At 44.7% G+C, this 18,036-nt stretch overlaps 1 protein-coding gene across 6 annotated transcripts in view; it reads left to right on the forward strand.

Moving 5' to 3' along the window:
• Positions 1 to 14,577, forward strand: part of SEPTIN12 (septin 12) — a 60,875-nt gene extending 46,298 nt beyond the window's left edge. For 3 of the 6 annotated variants that reach the window (XM_042438546.1, XM_042438545.1, XM_042438550.1), the window contains 6 exons: positions 1,459 to 1,596; positions 4,842 to 4,959; positions 5,910 to 6,005; positions 6,877 to 6,973; positions 12,293 to 12,344; positions 13,278 to 14,577. In XM_042438546.1, the coding sequence (XP_042294480.1) occupies positions 1,459 to 1,596; positions 4,842 to 4,959; positions 5,910 to 6,005; positions 6,877 to 6,973; positions 12,293 to 12,344; positions 13,278 to 13,428 (652 nt within the window). In that variant the 3' untranslated portion in view covers positions 13,429 to 14,577. The remainder of the gene's footprint in view (positions 1 to 1,458; positions 1,597 to 4,841; positions 4,960 to 5,909; positions 6,006 to 6,876; positions 6,974 to 12,292; positions 12,345 to 13,277) is intronic. The other 3 variants (XM_042438549.1, XM_042438548.1, XM_042438547.1) reach the window with 1 other exon arrangement.
• The last annotated feature ends 3,459 nt before the right edge of the window (positions 14,578 to 18,036 follow it).

Genomic DNA, 18,036 nt, shown 5'->3' on the forward strand with positions numbered 1-18,036 from the left:
TCACATTGTTTTCCTTCTTTTCATCCTTTACATCCTTTGTTACATGACCCTAATTTTTACCCTCGACGTATCCATGGGTCATATCAAAATCTATGATTTTTACCCCAAAACCTGGCCTGGACTTATGCATGAGGTCGACTTATAGTCGAGTATATATGATAGATACACACACATGTTCCAAAAAGCAAACCTTGATTTTATAAGGGATTCCATTTCACTATACTGTTGTATTTCATGGTAACACAATAAGCCCCACCAAACCAGCACAAATCATGGCAGTTTCAGTTCCCTTGCAATCTTCCTATCCCCACAATCCCCCGCATGCAAAAATCAGACGTATGTGGGCCAGGGCCAGAAGTGATGTGGCATACGTTCTGGTTGCCCCAGTAGCCGCCATGCATCCCATGGGGAAGTCATGGCATGAAATCATTCCTACCATTTGCAATCTTGTCCTAGCTAAAGGCTAGTTTCTAGCCCAATACAGTAGACTCTGACTGGTAGTCATTGCCCAGGGCCTTAGGCAGAAGTCCTTGCTGGCCTTGCTCAGAGCTGTTGGAGACTGAACATGTGCTCTGCCACTGAATTGGTGCGTCTCTGTGTGCGTTAATCCTTTGTGCGCTCCACACGTCTCTGCTCCAAATATGCTCCCCCATCTGTTTTTCTCTGTCCTCAAGTGTTCCAGACATGGTCTTACCCTCGCAAACCCTTGTTGAGCACCACTTCTATGGGGGCTGGGGTAGCTAGGGGATTAATTTGGAGCAGTGAGCAAGGGAAGGGTTGAGTGGGTGCACAGATGCTTCTTCTTTATACAAAAAGCACTCCCACCCAAAGCTGCAGCTGTTGGATTTTTTTTTTTTACTACAGAGTTGTTACTCCATATAGAGGGTCCTGAGTTAATAATGTCACAGGAACTGGCTAAAATGCAATGGTTCACTTTGGCTCTACAGGCATTTGGGAGTCCAGCTCCGAAAATAATGCACCATTGGCAATGCTGGCTGGAGCTTCTGGGAGTATAAGTCCAAAATACCAGAGGCTGGGAAACCTTGGACTCTACTAGGAGGAGCCCACAACTTCCATATAGCCCAAAGCTTGGAAATGTTACTTTTTTTTGAACTACGTCTCTCATAGCCTCCCAAGCAGCATGGCTAATGGTCTAGAAGAATATGAGAGCCGTAGCTGATAAAGTAACTTTGCAAGTTGTAATGCATCCCTTTGCTGCGGGGCACTCTAAACATATGTGATAGTAGGGTGGGAGGGGTGGAAGTAGTATTTCTCTAGCAACAAAGCATTAAGTGTCCCAAGATAGTGTGATAATGAAGCGTTATTTCTGTGTAAGGCATACTGGATAGCCTGCAGTTTTTTAAAAAAGTAAATAGTTGCATCCTTGAAAGCAATTGCTTGATGTGATTCAGAGTCTTGCTCTCCTCCCCGTCATCACACTCTCTCTTTTGCCTGTAGCTGGGAACCAATAATTGAATATATCAATGACCAGTATGAGCGCTACTTAAGAGAGGAGGTCCTCATCAGCCGCAAACGGAAAATCCCCGACACCCGAGTCCATGCCTGCGTGTATTTTGTGCCACCCACCGGTCACTGGTAAGTCTTTCTCATCCCATGCCAGGCTGCATGGGTTGCTCATATGCAGAATAGAGCTTCATAGTTGTGAGCTGTCTTCTGATAGAGCCAGAGATTTGGGAAGACCTTGGAGGACATCTAGTTCAAATGCTGGATGCAACAGCAGTATCCCAGACAGCTATACAGTGGAGTAATAACAGACTTTACCAACAAATAAAATATGAATTACTGTATATCTCAAAAGGCTGCCAAGCATCTGTTTAAGGACTTTCAGCAAAGGAGAAACCACCATTTCAAGGATAAACTGTTCACCTCTCAGAACGCTGTTGTCCAGAGGTAGGAAATCACTCATTTTGAGGATCACGGGAGCTGTCAGAAGTGTCCTCTGGACCGCCTGTCACCTTTTCCATGGTTCCCTGTTTACCCTCCATGCCCCCTGCCTCTTGGAGCCAACACCGCCAACAGGTATGATAGTGAGGAGCACTGGGGCGGCTTTGATCAGCCAAGGGAAGGCAGGGGCTGGTTCGTGCCTTGCATACCTCAGTACCTGCCAGGAATCTTTGTCATTTTCAATTAAACAAACTATTTTCCTCCGGTTTTTTTAAAAAAGAGGGGTGGGGGATGAACTACCAGGCTCCTTATTCTACTCCTCATCTCCCCCCCCCCCCTCCAATGTCTGTGGGTGCTTTTGGCCCCATGCTCTATTTTCCGACATCTGTGGCACAGCTGCTCTCCTTTCTCACCTCCCTGATGTGCTTCAGGTCAGCAGGAGACAGTGCACCAAAGCCAGGATGCTTGATGCTGCAGAGGGAGAGGCGAGTGTTGTGTGGTTTGGGCAGAGGATGACTCCAAATCAGTTCCTAAATCAGGATGAAGCCTTTTTGCTTCTTCGTTCCCACTTTTAAAAATAATCCCGATAGACCATCTGAGCTAATGATGTCTTCATAGATGCACAGCTCCCCCTAAACCTCTTAGGAATTGCAAGGGGAACACTTTGTATTCCTTGGTAGTTTCCCATCCAAGTACTAACCAGGACTGATCCTGTTTAGATTGCAAGATCAGATGGGTTCTGGTGTCTTTAGGGTATTTAGACCCTACCTCTTGTTCTTGTTGTTGTGTGTCTTCAGGTCATTTCTGACTTATGGCAACCCTAAGGCTAACCTATCATGGAGTTTTCTGGCAAGATTTGTTCAGAGGACCTTTGCCATTTCCATCCCTTGAGGCTGAGAGTATGTGACTTGCCCAAAGTCACCCAGTGGGATTTAGGGCCAAGCTGGGAATCAAACCCTGGTCTCCAGAATCATAGTCCAACACTCAAACCACTATGCAATGCTGGCCCTAGTCCTTGCCTCACATAGGGGCTTATCATACTGGGGCTAATTTTGGCATTAAAGAGAGATTAAAGCGCATTTAAAGCATCCCGCAAATGAAGCGGAAATGGCAAGTAATTGCATGAATTTTTATCACACACAATTGCCGAAATAAAGTGATATCGGAAATGCATTGTCGCCGAAATCCCAAAAGTAAAAAGATGTGCCTTAATGCTTCTTTGTGACCATTTTAATGGCGGGTTTTGTGCGACATCATGTGACATCGTTTCATACAGTTATGCAATTTTTCCAGGATATTCATGGGATAAACTCCTGATCCCCTTTATGTGATAAACTCTATACATAAAAATGTACCAAGAGTTTTTGGAAAGCATGGCACCTAGTGACAGAAAGCAGCATTGCCACTCGGAGCATTAAGATGAGGCTTTAAAACAGCTGTTGTTTCACCTCTGGTAAAGCAGGGTCACTCTTTCTAGATCTATGAAACCAGGCCAAAATAGAATAATAACATTAGCGTAGCCATGCTGTGGGATAATCTCTGGCAAAGAACGGTTTGAAAGAGGAAATCCAGGCTTGGAAAAATAAGTCCACACAAGCAGAGATTGTGGAAGTTACTTGTCAGAGTTACTTCCAGGATGGTTGCATTGACTGGGTGATTCTGAGAGATCGAGGCCAGAAAAGTAACATTTCCAAGCTCTGCAGATAAGTTACTAGTCAATCTGCAATGGCCTGGAAGGGGGAAAAAGAACTAATGATCTTTTATCTTACAAAAGTCGTGTTTGCTTGAAAGGAATGGCCTGGTCCACTGACCCTGATCATGCGAAGGTAGTGTTGATCCTCACCACAATTGACCCCATGTGGCCAGGAAAGTGGCTAGACCACAAGAAAGCATGCCCAAGGCTTACAGTGGGTTTTTTTTCTCTTACCGAAGGGGGAGAGAAGCCTACAAAGAGAAGTTTCTGCTGATACAAATAATCCACAGTTGGGTTTTTTCCCCTCCAGAACATGAATTTAAGGAGACGGCAACGTGGGATTTTTGATGCTGGGTGGCCTGAGAGTGTGTGGCTCGGGTTTTAGGCTCCTTCTGACACAAAAGAACCATCAAGTCAATGGACAATAGAAATAAAAGCAAATAGTCTTGGTTAGCAGATCCTTGAGCAAGGAAAGCAAACATCCCGTGTTGATTCACCTATCTATCGGATGGCTAAGTCACGGTCCAAAAGCGGAGGCAGACATCTTCCCTCCATCTTATCAGGAGCAATGTCTACGTTTGCTAGGAAGTGCCGCCAGCTTCTCACAAGCATTTCTCGACTGACCTCTCTTTCCTTATCACACACCAAACCAAACCAAATCCTATTCCCTTTTCTAAACTAGGTTTGTGAGATGGAGAAAAACCTGGTCAGGAGAGCAAGAGTGCGTTTTTATATGGTAGAACTTTGAACTTGATCAAAAACAATTACTTGGATATATGCTCAGAGACACTCTTGTTTCGTTTCTTAATTATTATTATTATTATTATTATTTATATCCCACTTCTCTGTTACAAAAACAACCAGAGCGTCTGTTCTTCAAAGAGTATGCGTCTCTCCTCCCACGCTGCCATGGAGTTTGGCGCATGGCTCCAAGTTGTAGATCTTACATTTCTTGTACATAAAGAGAATAAAGAAGTCCAGGTAGCTATAAAGTGGAGTAATAAGATTATTAGTACCAGCTAAGGTGCCTAGAACAATCTTTTGGGATTCTCTATAAGTTTTTCAGTGAGCCAAGTGTCATTAAAGGCACATTCCAGATAGTCAAGTTAAGAAGGGCTAGGATAACACATAGCTGACAGAAGGAACCAAAGGTTTGGAAGGCCTGGGAAGGCCTAGGTCTTGTTGCAATGGTCACGCCGGTGATATCTGGACTGTGCACAACGTCCTGTTTTTCCCTTCTCAGGCTGCGTCCCTTGGACCTGGAATTCATGAGGCGGCTCAGCAAGATCACCAATGTGGTGCCCGTGATTGCCAAAGCCGATACCCTCACCCTAGAGGAACGGGCAGAATTCAAACAGAGGGTAAGAGGACAAGGAGGAAGCCATGGAATGATGCTGAAATTGGATTGAACAAAGAATTATGCACAGTATCTTTCTTACCCTCTGACTTTGCCGTTGGGTGATGTGCAGTTCTCCATTGGGTTGCTGAGTAGGGGAACAGGAGAAGTCACTTTTGTGAACTATAAATCCCATAAGCCCCCATCCAGCATGGCCACCAGCTATACTGCCTGGGGAATTCTAGGAGTTATAATTCAAAAAGGAACGTTTCCAAATTATGGAATGTGGATTGTATAGAAAGAATGTTTATGTAGATGGGGGAACTCATGTACATGATTCTGGCTAACAGAAAGAAAGGCACATTGCACATGCTTAGAGGCATTACCACATCATCTGATCCCCATTCTCCCAGGCCAACAGCTATGTTGGCTAAGAGATTCTGGGAGTTGTAGTCCAAAAATTACTGTTTTCATGTGTGTGTCTGACTTTATAGGCACTCAGGAGGCCAGTTTAGATTAGCAATCTTCACATATTTATTAACGCTGAACATAACATCCTAATTGATACATTCAAATTTTGAATCAAGTTTAACATTAATATTCAGCCTCAACTCTGCCATTTCGAAGCTCTAGTTGAACCTTGTTTTTAATACTGGAGAAGGTATAATGCTCACAGTCATGGTAGGGTCAGTCCAGAGAGTATGGATACTGTTATGCAGTGCGCACAGTATCGAATTCCTTATAACCAAGTTCCAATTGTAGTAGACCCATTCAATCAATTGAAGGGTGGAAAGTCAACACTTTGCATGCACCCCATTGATTCAGTATCTATATGTACTCTGAATGTCCCAATGATGAAATCTGCTTTGCTGTTTTGTGACGTTCTTTCATCCCATCAACAAATAACCTGCATTCCTAAGCAAACCAAGGGGAGTGCTACCTCTCTCATCTCGGCCAATTCTTTTATCTTGGCAGATTCAGAAAGACTTGAAGGCCCACGGAATCCATGTTTACCCCCAGGTGGACTTTGATGACGACCCAGATGACCGGCTTCTGAATGACAAAATCCGGGTAGGTGGTGACAAACTGAGCATGGCAGTAGTTCTCTGTGGAAACCTGGTTTCCATTGCAATGTCGTCTGTGGTCAGGGGTGTCGATAGGTGGGTGCGGAGAGTGTGAATATTTTTGCAGGGGGTGGTCCACTTTGAGATAAGGGGTGCATCTACACTGTAGAAGTAATGCAGTGTGAAACCACTTTGGCTGCATCCGCAGTGCAGAAATAATCCAGCTTGACACCACTTTAACTGTCATGGCTCCATCCCATGGAATTCTGGGAACTGTCGTTTATTGTGCCACCAGTTTTCTGACACAGAAGGCTGAATGTGACATCCTTGGTTTTACTATGCGATCCCTGGTTAGGATTGTCTGGTGTAACTATTCCAGGGAGTAGACAATGCACTCTTGAGGGAACGAAAGTGGGTCCAGGGTCTATAAATGAAGCCAAAGATCTTCAGGGGATATGCATAGTGATCTTAGGGTGCACCTATGCTGTAGAAATAATGCCATTGGACATCATTTTGAGTGCTTTAGCTCTATCCTATGGCATCCAAGATTCTGTAGGATGGAGCCATGGTAGTTAAAGTACTGTCAAACTGCATTATTTTGACAGAGTAGATGAACTCAAAGTCATATTGTGGTTTCCCTGCATGGCATCAACAATCCAGTTATCAGTGCCAGCCACATAGCCTTCAGCTGCTGGCTTTCTATTCTTCAAATGGAGAGAGGGTTGTTCTGCTTCTCTAAAGAAGTGTGGACCGCCTTTGCTTCTGGCTGATTGATACAGATTTAACACTAGAGGACAAAGGTGTGATGGTCCCCCAGAAAGGAGGGCAAAAATACTTGGCTGTCCATTTGATAACCTTCTCTTGTTGTCTTCATTTAGGAGAAAATCCCCTTTGCCGTGGTTGGAGCAGACAAGGAGCATCAGGTGAACGGCAAGAAAGTGTTGGGCCGCAAAACCAAGTGGGGGGTCATTGAAGGTAATGTCTGTTGCAGCTTTGCCTCTTGGTTTGACATGGCCCGCCCAGGATATTACTCACTATTTTCGCTTTATTTGCAGGATGCTTTAAAAGCACTTTGATAGCTCATAGTCTACTTTCTCAGATGCATTTGTGGCCTGTTCATAATGGTACAAGTCTGCTGCCTGAGACAGTCATCCTATGGTAGTCCTTGGCTTGCATTCATAACTCCTCCAGCAAGAGAGACGTCTCAGGGATTCTTGTTACCTTGCCCTGGAATTGGAGCACCTGCAGAGTCCAGCTTCCCACATTCTTTCCCCTACACACAAACACCAAACCTCTGCTCTGCATTCCACTGTTTTCATACCCATCTCTGGGCCAAGATAGTTCAGCCGCTCCCACCTGGAGCAAACGTGGCCAGCCAAAAACTGGGGGAACGCTGCGTGGAAGAAGGAGAAGCAGGTTAGCAGACTCGGGTGGTGTGTGTGTGTGTGTGTAATGGAGGACTCCTTCTTCTACCTCTGGAAAAGATGGTCATCCCATTGTGGCATCTTCTTGCATATCAGGAACCCTGTTTTCTAGACCCAAAATACATCCAGAATTCACATCTTTAAGTTAGATTGCATCTCCACTGTAGAGATCATGCAGTTGAGCACCTCTTTAACTGGCACAGCTCCGTCCTACAGAATCCTGGGATTTATAGTTTGGTGAGTCTCCAGCCCTCTTTGTCTGAGATGTCTCAAGACCTTGCAAAACTGTAAATCCCAGGATTCCATAGGATGGAGCTACAGCACTTAGGACCTTATCACACTGGCAAAATCCCATTCAGAAATGTCTACTTTAAATCCTGTTTCCGTTTGGGATTCCTCTAGTGTGCTAAGGTTCTTAAAGGGGTGTCCAACTGCATTATTTTCTACAGAGGAGCCGCACCCTTGACCTTTCTTTGTTTACTTGGTTAAGATTTGTAGTAAGTGGAAATGTTCCCTAAATGCAAAAGAACTGATGGAAAAGGACAGTCGATAGCAAATACTGTACAGGTTATTGGTATTAGAATGGTTGCAATCGCGTTCACCATTATTCAGTTTCCTATCACTGGCTTTTTCTAATGGATTTTGCTCTTTTTTGTACTGGAAAGGCTGCCTGTACCAATACTTAGGGTGAGGCCACTGGCTTAAGTGGAAGATACTGGGTGAAAAACAGGTGCATCCCTCAGTAATTCTTTTATCTTGGAGGAGAGTGGTGCTCTGCAGCTTCTCCTCTATCCCCAAAGCTTCCCATATAGTGGACAACAATATTCCATTGGTAGTGCCAAAATGAGATCCGACTGCCAGTTCAGCTGGTGTTTGTACATCCAGAGAGGTTGGCCCATTTTGCCCTTGGCCTCAGGCGGTAATATGTTTGGGGATGATCTTTCCGTCCCTTTCTCTTGTGGTCTTTCATAGCTTTCTCCTATTTTCTGAACCAATGTCTTCTCTTTGGGCTCCTCTTTCAGCCATTGATCTCCTCTTGTCTCCTCAAAGGGCTCAGTTCTACAATATCACTCTTGAAAATAACATCTCCTTTCTTTCCATTTCGTGTACTTTTCCACAGCTTGCATTGCAAGGCCTTAGGAGCAGGACAGGTATTACGACAGCTCTGGATGCTGCCTTCCTCCTTTGCATGCCCCCTCCTGGCATTTTTGGTAGCAATGCCTTGGTCCTTGGTCCCTCAAGTTCAATATTGTCTAGACTGACTGTCAGAGGTTCTCGACCCTATCTGAAGGTAGCAGGGATGAAACCCAGGACCTTCTCCATGTAAAGCACATGCTGAACCCCTAGCCATTTGTGTTAGGTTTTTTATTTTCATCCTGAATTGCTGAACAGGAGGCACATACTGTAGTTGCAATCCCTGTGCTCCCAACTGGAATATGGTTTCTAGAAATGCCACTATGCCTTTCAGGGATCTCTTTTGGCCATGCAGTTCTCCATGGGATCAGTATTTAAGATTCTGCTGCCTCCTTGTGTTCAGCAGCTTTTATGCAGAGATTTTATTCTCAGTACAGGCTGAGTCTCCCTTACCCGAAATCTGAAATAGTCCAAAGTCCAAAACCATTCACATATGAGATGGCTGAGATGGTGACACCTTTGCTTTCTGATGGATCGATGTACAATTTTAAGTCCCTCCATTTGACCCTTGTGAGTACGCAAGGGATGTGGATCCGAAGTCTGCACAAACGGAAGGACAACTGTCTTCCAACATCTAAAAAAACTCCAAAATCCAAAACACTTCTCGTCTCAGGCATTTCAGATAAAGGAGACTCGAGCCGCAGAAAGTATGCTTCCTTCAAAGCACTGCAAAGGATCTCCCAATTTAGAACTAAATGTTCAGAAGCAGAAATGAGTGTGGAAACCAGGAGTGCTCTTGAAAACCTGCAAAAGGACATCAGGGGTAGGGGAGAATATAATGCACCAGGAGAAGGTGCTCAACCCTCTGTCCTCTTGCTGCTTCTTCTCTGCATCCTCAGTCCCTCCCAGCTACTTTTCCTCTTCAAAGACACATCTAGAATGTCAGTTGGGGGTAGGAGATGAAGACGAAAAAGGTGGAGAGGGAGAGGGTTCGATGCCACCCCTCTCCGCTACTACTTTTCTCCCAGAAATTGCACCCTTTCCCCTGCTGCTTTGTAAATGCACAGTATGCCTTCCTCCCTTGCTGCTCCCTGTGTTTCAAATTGCATCTCAGCACACCTGCATGATGGCACCATTCTGACTTTCCTTATATAGCCCCCTTGACCCTCACCTTTTCCTTGGCACAACCCCCTACTTCCCATGTCGTGCTGTAACTCAGCCTGAAATGAAGGATGTTTCCAGATTAAGGCGTTTATCACACGAAGGAGATTGGGAGTTTATCCCATGAATATCCCGGGAAAACCACGTAATTATATCTAATGATTTCAAACAACAATGCACAAAACCTGCCCTTAAAGTGGTCACAAAGAAGCATTAATGCACATCTTTTTCCATTTGGAATGTAAGCAACAATGCATTTCCAATATCACTTTATAATCAATTGCACAATTACTCGCCATTTCCGCTTCATTTGGAGTTCTGAGATGTGTAGTTTGTTGTAGTCGCAGAGCGCTTTGAGAGATAAGGCTATATAGCTCACCAAAGTATAAATCCCAGGAATCCATAGCATTGAGCCTAGACAGTTAAAGCGGGATCAAATTGCATTAATTCTGCCGTGTCGATGCAGTATTATTCTCAGTCAAATGCCATGTACGCTGATGGTGCTGATGCACTCAGTCAGAACATTTTGGTTCACCAGAGTGAAGCATTCTGTGGCATTGTCCTTTGCACAGATGTAAACAATACCCACAGATTTCAATTTCTTGTTAGGATCATCTTTTAATACATAAACCAAAACTTGACACTTAGGTAATTCCCCTTCCCAGGGTGGATGTCCCATCCCTATTTTGAGCAAGTCATGATGGCGAAAAGCTGTAATAACATGCTTTGGTTATCAGTAGGTTGGCCTCATTCGGGAGCAATTGAATCACCTTCCATGGGGAGACACTAGAATGCATCAGGTCAGCAAATAGCTTAGAGTCCAAGGAGATCACATTTTATTTCATATAACTATATTTCACTTTCAGTTTCTTCTCGTGCTTTCTGACATTAAATGTTTAGGTGGAAAACACTTGGTTCTGTCCACAGAAAAACTCCTTTGGCCATGGCACATTTTGTACACCCTGCAATACATGATTGTTAATAATAACAATCACAACAACAATTGGTGCTAATAGTAGCAGTAATGATAATAATTATTATATAAAAGAGGACTAGAGCCAGTGGTGTAGTGGTTTGAGCATTGGACAATGACACTGGAGACCAGAGTTTGAATCCTGACTCAGCCATGGAAACTTATGGAAAACCATGGCCTTGGGCAAGTTACACACTCTCTCAGCCTCAGAGGATGGCAATGGCAAACTCCCTCTGAAGAAACTTGCCAAGAAAACCCAGTGATAAGGTCACCATACGTTGGAAACAACTTGAAGGCACACAACAACAACAAAGAGCCAAGTGACTGTTGGATCCTCAGACGCAAGGAAGAGCAAACTGTTAGGGAAGACTGCAGTCGTTCATGGAGTATAAATGGAACCTGCAAGTTTGGGAGCCATGTACAACTGAATACCAGAGTATGACAAAGGTCGAGCATTTGGGGATGCAGAGGCAATGTTGTTACCTTTGTGGTCTGTTTGTATTCATTCCAGAAACATGTCACTGCAGGGATGTTTAGATCGTGACCAAGCAAAGACAGCTGTTAATGAAACTCAATCAAGAAATCGTTGTAAAGACAAAACTGTTGCATTTCCAACTCCAACATGCTGCTACGTTTGTTCAGCCTTTTTATGCAAGCGTCTCATTGCCCAACATAATGAAACGTAACACAAGTCAGGCAGCGCGAGCGACGCTAATTGTATAAGAATCAAGCTATGTACAAAAGGCAGAAGGAAAAACGTGGAAAGCAGAGACACTGTTATGGCATATCGGTAATGTGTTGTTGGGTGCCTTCAAAATGTGTCCAACCTACGGTGACCCCAAGGGAAAACTATCACAAGGTTTTCTGGGGCTGAGAGTGTGTGACTCTCTCTGGGTCACCCATAGGTTTCCATGGCTGAGTGGGAATTGAATCCTGATCTCCAGAGTCAAAGTCCGACACTTAAACTGCTACACTACGCTGGCTCTTGTAACACCTACTTCAGGTGCAAATTTCTAGCTTTTACAACTTCCCCACGATTGCAGACTAAATAAGCCCATATAGTTTCACACATCCAACTTCAAGTGTACTTTAAACTTTTTAAGGAAGGCTTTTATATATTTATGATTGCCATTTGGTGATAAATTTCATATTAATTGCTTGCCTTGCATTATGGCTAGCTATCAGATCCTTGCATAGCAAAGCTGAGCTAATATAACAGTATACCTGAGCTGGAAAGGCTCAGTCTTGTGCTGATAAGCATTTGTGTTGCTACTATTTGGAACATGAGGTCAGTTAGGCTGGTCCTCTAAACCAGTCCAGAAGAGCTGTTCTTATGAGCTAAAGGGGAATTTCAAGCTTCGAGCAGAACTTGATATGGTAACCAAGTGCAGAAGCACCCAGCTAGCATGACCACTGGGCATGATGCCTGAAGGATTCTGAGAGTTGTAGTTCCCAAAAAGGAACTTTTTCGAGCTCTGCAGTTACTGGGCTCTTTGCCTTCTGCCACCTGGAAAAGGTCCATCCGTTTGTTCCCCCCAAGCACTTTTTTTTCTTGGTGGTCATAGGAGATGTTCAGCCATCTCTTGTGTTCTTGTCTTTCAGTGGAAAACCCTGCCCACTGTGAGTTTCCTTTGCTGCGGGATCTCTTAATCAGGTAAGATGTGATCTCCAAAAATCTAGATTTTGGTGTGGGTGAACTGGGTTCCAGTCCACAGAGGAGTGAATTGTGACTCTTTTCTCATGGCTCTACCTACTAAAAGGGTGATCACACAACCGACCCTCTGCTTTAACAAGACACATGGGAGGAATGGTTCTCCCGCTAGCCATGCCCTCAACACATTGATGTATGCACCAGCCCTACCTTCTGAACCACACATTTGGCGTAAGAGCGAAGGAAGGCTTGCCCAAGATACACTATCACCTATGTAGGCATGTAGGGCCAGGAGGAGTGGGCCCATACACCAATACCTGCAGATATGAATCCTATTCCTGCCTGTACTGCTGAATGATTCAAAAGTCTGGCCTTGCCACCAGGTTGTCTTCAGGTCAGGGATCAAGGTGTGCTGGATAGGAAGGGCAGGGAACCATCTAATTAAAAAGACTGTATGTACAGCACTGTGTAAATTTACAGCGCTTTATAAATAAAGGTTAATAATAATAATAATAATAATAATAATAATATCAACCATTGCCTCAGTAATGGCTACTCCCAAACCAAGCAGATTTGCATGTAGGTCTGCTGCTCTATCCCCCGCTCAGTGTCCTCAGGACCTTGATCCGGAACACATGCGGAGTCTGGTTTTCTCTTTAGTAGGACACAGGGATGTGAGGCCCCATCTCTCAGATGGGTACCCTTGGTCCTAGATTTGCATTCAGATACACCACCATCAGGGAATCCTGGAGGTGGTCTTGAAGGATCTGGAGCCGGTGAGATGGGACTGATCAGGGAATGGTGGCACTGTTGAACCTGCAGTGTCCTCAAGTAGGATATCTTTCTGGGTGATGGTCTCAGATTGAGCGGGCCATTTGAAGGACCGATTGGCCAAGTTCCTCCAGCTTCTCCTATTCTTGTCTCCATCTTTCTCAGGTCTCACCTGCAGGACCTCAAAGACATCACTCACAACGTGCATTATGAGCAGTACCGCATGCGGCGTCTCAATGGAAGCAACCTGCCAGCCAAGGACGGCGAGTGCCTGGCACTGAGTTCAGTCAACGGAGAGCCGGAGAGTCACCTTTGAGCTGCAGGGACAGCGTCGCCTCTCCTGTCCCATCCGTCCCAACCCCAGCTTCACTGACCCATTCCCCAGTGGCTTCCGCAGACTGATTTCTCCTTCCTGCTCCTTCTTCAGCAATCAGCCAGAACAGGTTTTCTGAAAGACATCTTATCCCTGGCCCCAGTCTCCTCTGATCAGAAGTTCCACCTCTGACTTTGAAATCCCAACATTGTTGTTGGGCATCTACATATCCTTGCAGCTTGTTGTTGGGCATCTGTTATCCTTACTGCTTCACACCTCAGAAACAGTGCAGCTGCCTGCTGGATTTTTCTAGCCCTGGTCTCAGCTTCTCAACCAAGAAGACCTCTCTCCTATCTAACTGGGCCTTCCCGACTCCATAGCTAAGATATCTGTCTTGGCCGATCCCACTCACTGATACAATGAGCCCAACTTTTGCCATTGACTACCTTTCTCTCATGTTCCTCCCTTTGTCTAATGTTGGTGGCAACCGTACTGTTCTTCTTTGGTGCGTCTTGGCTGGAGATGGAGGCTGAGAGCCACCGAAGGATCGGTATTGCATGAAAAGGTTAAACCCATAACCTCTGAGAGTGAGGAGGGAACCCCATCCTTGTTTGAAACTCCTCCAGGATGGGATTGTAGCCACCATCGGAGTCACAGGCGTCAGCAAAGACAGTCCCAGTACTCTTGTTCAGTTTGGACCAGGACTACTTGCTGTTTGTAAGGATTCAGGATGGAGAGGAGTGGTGTGAAGGCTTCTCTGTCAGCAATGAGCAAGCCAGAATTGGTCTAAGCTGCCTTCTTGTCTGGCGCAAATCTCCCTTTGGGTGTTTCTTGACCCACAGAGAGCGGAGAGGGCTGGGATTTTGGAGAAGACCTCTCCCGGCTGATCCCCGATGATGCCAGAGCAGAAGGGGAAAGCTCACCATTTCGCAGAAGCCAACCAGCCTCATCCTTCTGTCAGGTTGCATTTTATACTCCTGGGCAAAGAGGTTGTGAGTCTCCAGTTTACACATTAAAGAACGACTCTGAAGAGTCCTATGCGGGCCTACATTGTGATCTTTCAATCTTCTCAAAGGTCTCTTGGGCCTGATCCCCACTACCTTTTAAACCGGATCGCAAATCCAGTTCAAATGACCCTGGGACCCACTTAAATCAATTCACTGAAGCGATTCAGAGAGGGGACCATGCACTAGACCCATTTAACCCACGTCTTTTTGTCGCTGATGTTTTCCGCGTCTTTTTGGATAAATCGATTCTGCACAAGTGTGAACCAGACGCGGATCGGGATTGATTTAAATTTGCCCTTTGGCTGGCTGGAGCGGGTCCCTTTTGAACCGATTCATTTGTGAATGTGAACCACAAGTGGGTTATTTTACAGGGGGGGGAAATGCGATTGGGGCAAATGTAGCAGGAACCATACTCCACTGTCGAATCGGTCCATCGATTCTGATTGCAAACCACTTTTTTTGTAATTGGGAATGAGGCCTAGGTGATCTCCCTGGTGAGGTGGAATAATGGGGTGGGCAGGAGACACAGAGAAAGAAATTCCTCCATCCCCTTAAACCCTTAAGCATTCTTTGCAAAATATACATTAGGCGGAGTAAGGTGGTTGCTTTAGGTGGAAATGGCTAGGAGGTGGGCTATGGGTGCAGTCCCATCTCCACCTTTGAGGAAGGATTTGACTGGAATTCCAGCCAAGTTTTGTGCATGGAAATAGAAGAGAGGTCCATCTTCTTCCTTGCCTCAGGCAGCAAAATGTCTTGGGCTGGGCTTGTTAGGGAGACGGAAGTCCCTTTTTGCTCTTAATCCTACACCGCTGCCATCTAACTTGGCCCCAAACATTTGCCTATGCTGCCTTTACTCATTCTGCGGGTCAAGCCCTTGCAAAACCACAGCAGCTGCGGAGCATCTGTGGAAAAGTCAGTGATTCTAGTACAAAGCTCCAAGATAACCAGCTAGCTTTGTATATACACACTGATGCTTCTTTTCTTACTCTTATGCCCTTCTTTGGTGTCAATGACAGGGATGAAAAAGAGCAGGAGGGGAGGGCTGGCGCAACCAGACGTTGTATTCTTTGTAAACTGCATCTACAAACGCAACCATTAACTGAAAGCAGATGTGTGCCTCTAATTGGAGGTTGTAGTAATGCACTCCTTTTAAGATTTTGCTTCTGAGTCAAAAGAAAAAGCAGATTGGAGCATGGATCATGTCACTTGCACATATACCCCTCCAAAAAACAAACATTTCCTTTCTTATTTAAAAATACAGCTATGTCCCTTTGCAGTTAGTAATTTTTAGTTATTTCTCTAGTTTAAATGGAGGAAGAATGTCACATGCTTTGAGCATTGTGCTTTGCCTCTAGTTACAAACTAGTTACTTATGAGGAAAAGAGAGGTTTGTTACCTTTCTAAACTAACTGCTTTTGGCTTTAGAGATGTGGCTTATTGCTTTTTCAAGTAACATCACACATTCTGTGTTGATTACTTCATGGTTAAGCATAGATTTGAATCCAGGCCTGGCCAGTTGCAACTCCGGAATAGTATCTGCTATACCGCACTGCTTTTTGGAGCTTAATATTGGGGCATGTTCATGTGGCATTTATGTCCATCTGGTGTAACGGTTACTAATGTTACTCGCCCTATTCATTATTGCAGTTAGTGGGGGAAATGGGGGCTTTAAAATGGAAGTGGGCAGGTTTGCTGGAGATCTGGCTTAACTGTTTTTGTCTTTCCAAAGAGAAATGTTGTTCCGCTGTTCCACCAACTCTCCTCTTAACCAATTTTTGCATCTGTACCCTGTGCCACAAAACTCAAAACAGTGCCATAAATTGCAAAGGTCCAGCATGACTCCTTTTTCATCTTTGTGCAACCGGATTAGCAAATTCCATATCCTGACAAATATTGCTTTCCCTGCCTTTTCCCTCTTTTCCCCCTTCCATAGTGTTTTTGCAGTCACTAATATGTTCCGGTTGTTTTCTCCCAACCTTTTTTTTGACATGCTTTGCAGACATGCAGTATCTTTCGAATCTCAAACCATTAAAATCAGTGTTTTCCCTCCTCTCTTGCATGACAGAACAAATATGCATCTGGCTTACACTCCTAGCACATAATCACAAGCATATTTACTTATTCATTTATTAAAAGGCATGGTTAAACCCTGTTCTTCATCCAAAAAAGGCTTTCAAAACAGCTCACAACAGTCAGTAAGCAGGGAGGACCCTGCCTTCAGAGATATGATCTAAAACACATAAGATGCAAAGAAAGCGTTGAGGAAGGAGGACATTTTTACATGCCAGTAGTAGTTGCTTAGCTGCCTAAACACCCAAAAGCCACTGGATCCTGTCTGATCTTGGAAGTTAAGCAGGATCAGCCCTAGTTAGTATCTAGATGGGAGACCAGCAATGAATTCCAGGTGCTGTATGCTATATTTCAGAGGAAGCAACTGGCAAAACCACCTCTAAGTATTCCTTGCCTAAACCCTACAAAATTCATGAGTCGACAAAGGACTTGAAGACACATACTTTGGCTCTTGCGCTTAGGCTGCTGCCACATTGTAGGAATAACACAGTTTGGCATCACTTTTAAGTGTTGTAGCTCCATTCTATGGAATCCTGGGATCTATTTCCATTCAACTGTGTCACTTTCCTGCCCGGCCAACAACCCCGCCAGACCTGGAAAGGCTGTTGAAGGAATGTGAAGTCAAAGGGTTTCATGGCCAGCGTCCATACATTTTTGTGGGTTTTTTGGACTATGTGTCCATGTTCTAGAAGAGTTTATTTCTGACGTTTCGCCAGCGTCTGTGGCTGGCATCTTCAGAGAATGAATGAATGAATTTCTCTGAGGATGCCAGCCACAGATGCCGGTGAAACATCAGGAATAAACTCTTCTAGTAAATGGCCACAGAGCCTTAAAAACCCACAAAAATCTACGGAGGAGGGAATATTAAAAAATGATCCCAAATGAGCGTCAAATACGGTACTGAAATAACAACTATGGAATATATGAACATCAAATGTGTGAGCCTCAAGCCGTCCCCATCAGACACCGAACCAGGACTGTTCAAGCTTGGAAAAGTTACCATTTGGATTCCCGGAACCCTGAGGTCATCCTAGGAGGGGGGATTCTGGGAGTTGTAGTTCAGAGAAGCAATTTTTGTGACCCCCAAGCTTAGGTTCCTTCTGCTCTGATGGCCAAGATGGATGAGAGTTGGAAGCCCAGCATCTCCACCAGCCTTGACTTAAGGCAGTTAGCCTGTTCCCTGTGTTTCCAAATCAACGGACACATTTTCTCAAGCAAAAACAGGTTGAGCATGAAAATGCACATTTTCCTGAAATCGGGGTACAAAATGGGAGCCATTGTTTTGTAATGACATTAAAAAACTACAACAGTTGTAGAGAGGTGTGTAGGGAAGGACCCAAGTATTTCCTTGGATCTACTGCAGTCTTTCTTTCTTTCTTTCTAACTCTGGGTCTTTTTTAAAAAGTGTGGTCTAAATGAGCCACACCAAAACATAGAATAAACTAGCCTCTTTGTTCAGACATACCTGGGCTTGGTGGTTAGACGTTGCTTTGTTTGCTCTTTGAGAACAAAGGAGGCTTTGGGTACGGTCCGG

This window comes from Sceloporus undulatus, chromosome 8 (assembly GCF_019175285.1).
Source record: "Sceloporus undulatus isolate JIND9_A2432 ecotype Alabama chromosome 8, SceUnd_v1.1, whole genome shotgun sequence".
Taxonomy (NCBI): Eukaryota; Metazoa; Chordata; class Lepidosauria; order Squamata; family Phrynosomatidae; genus Sceloporus; species Sceloporus undulatus.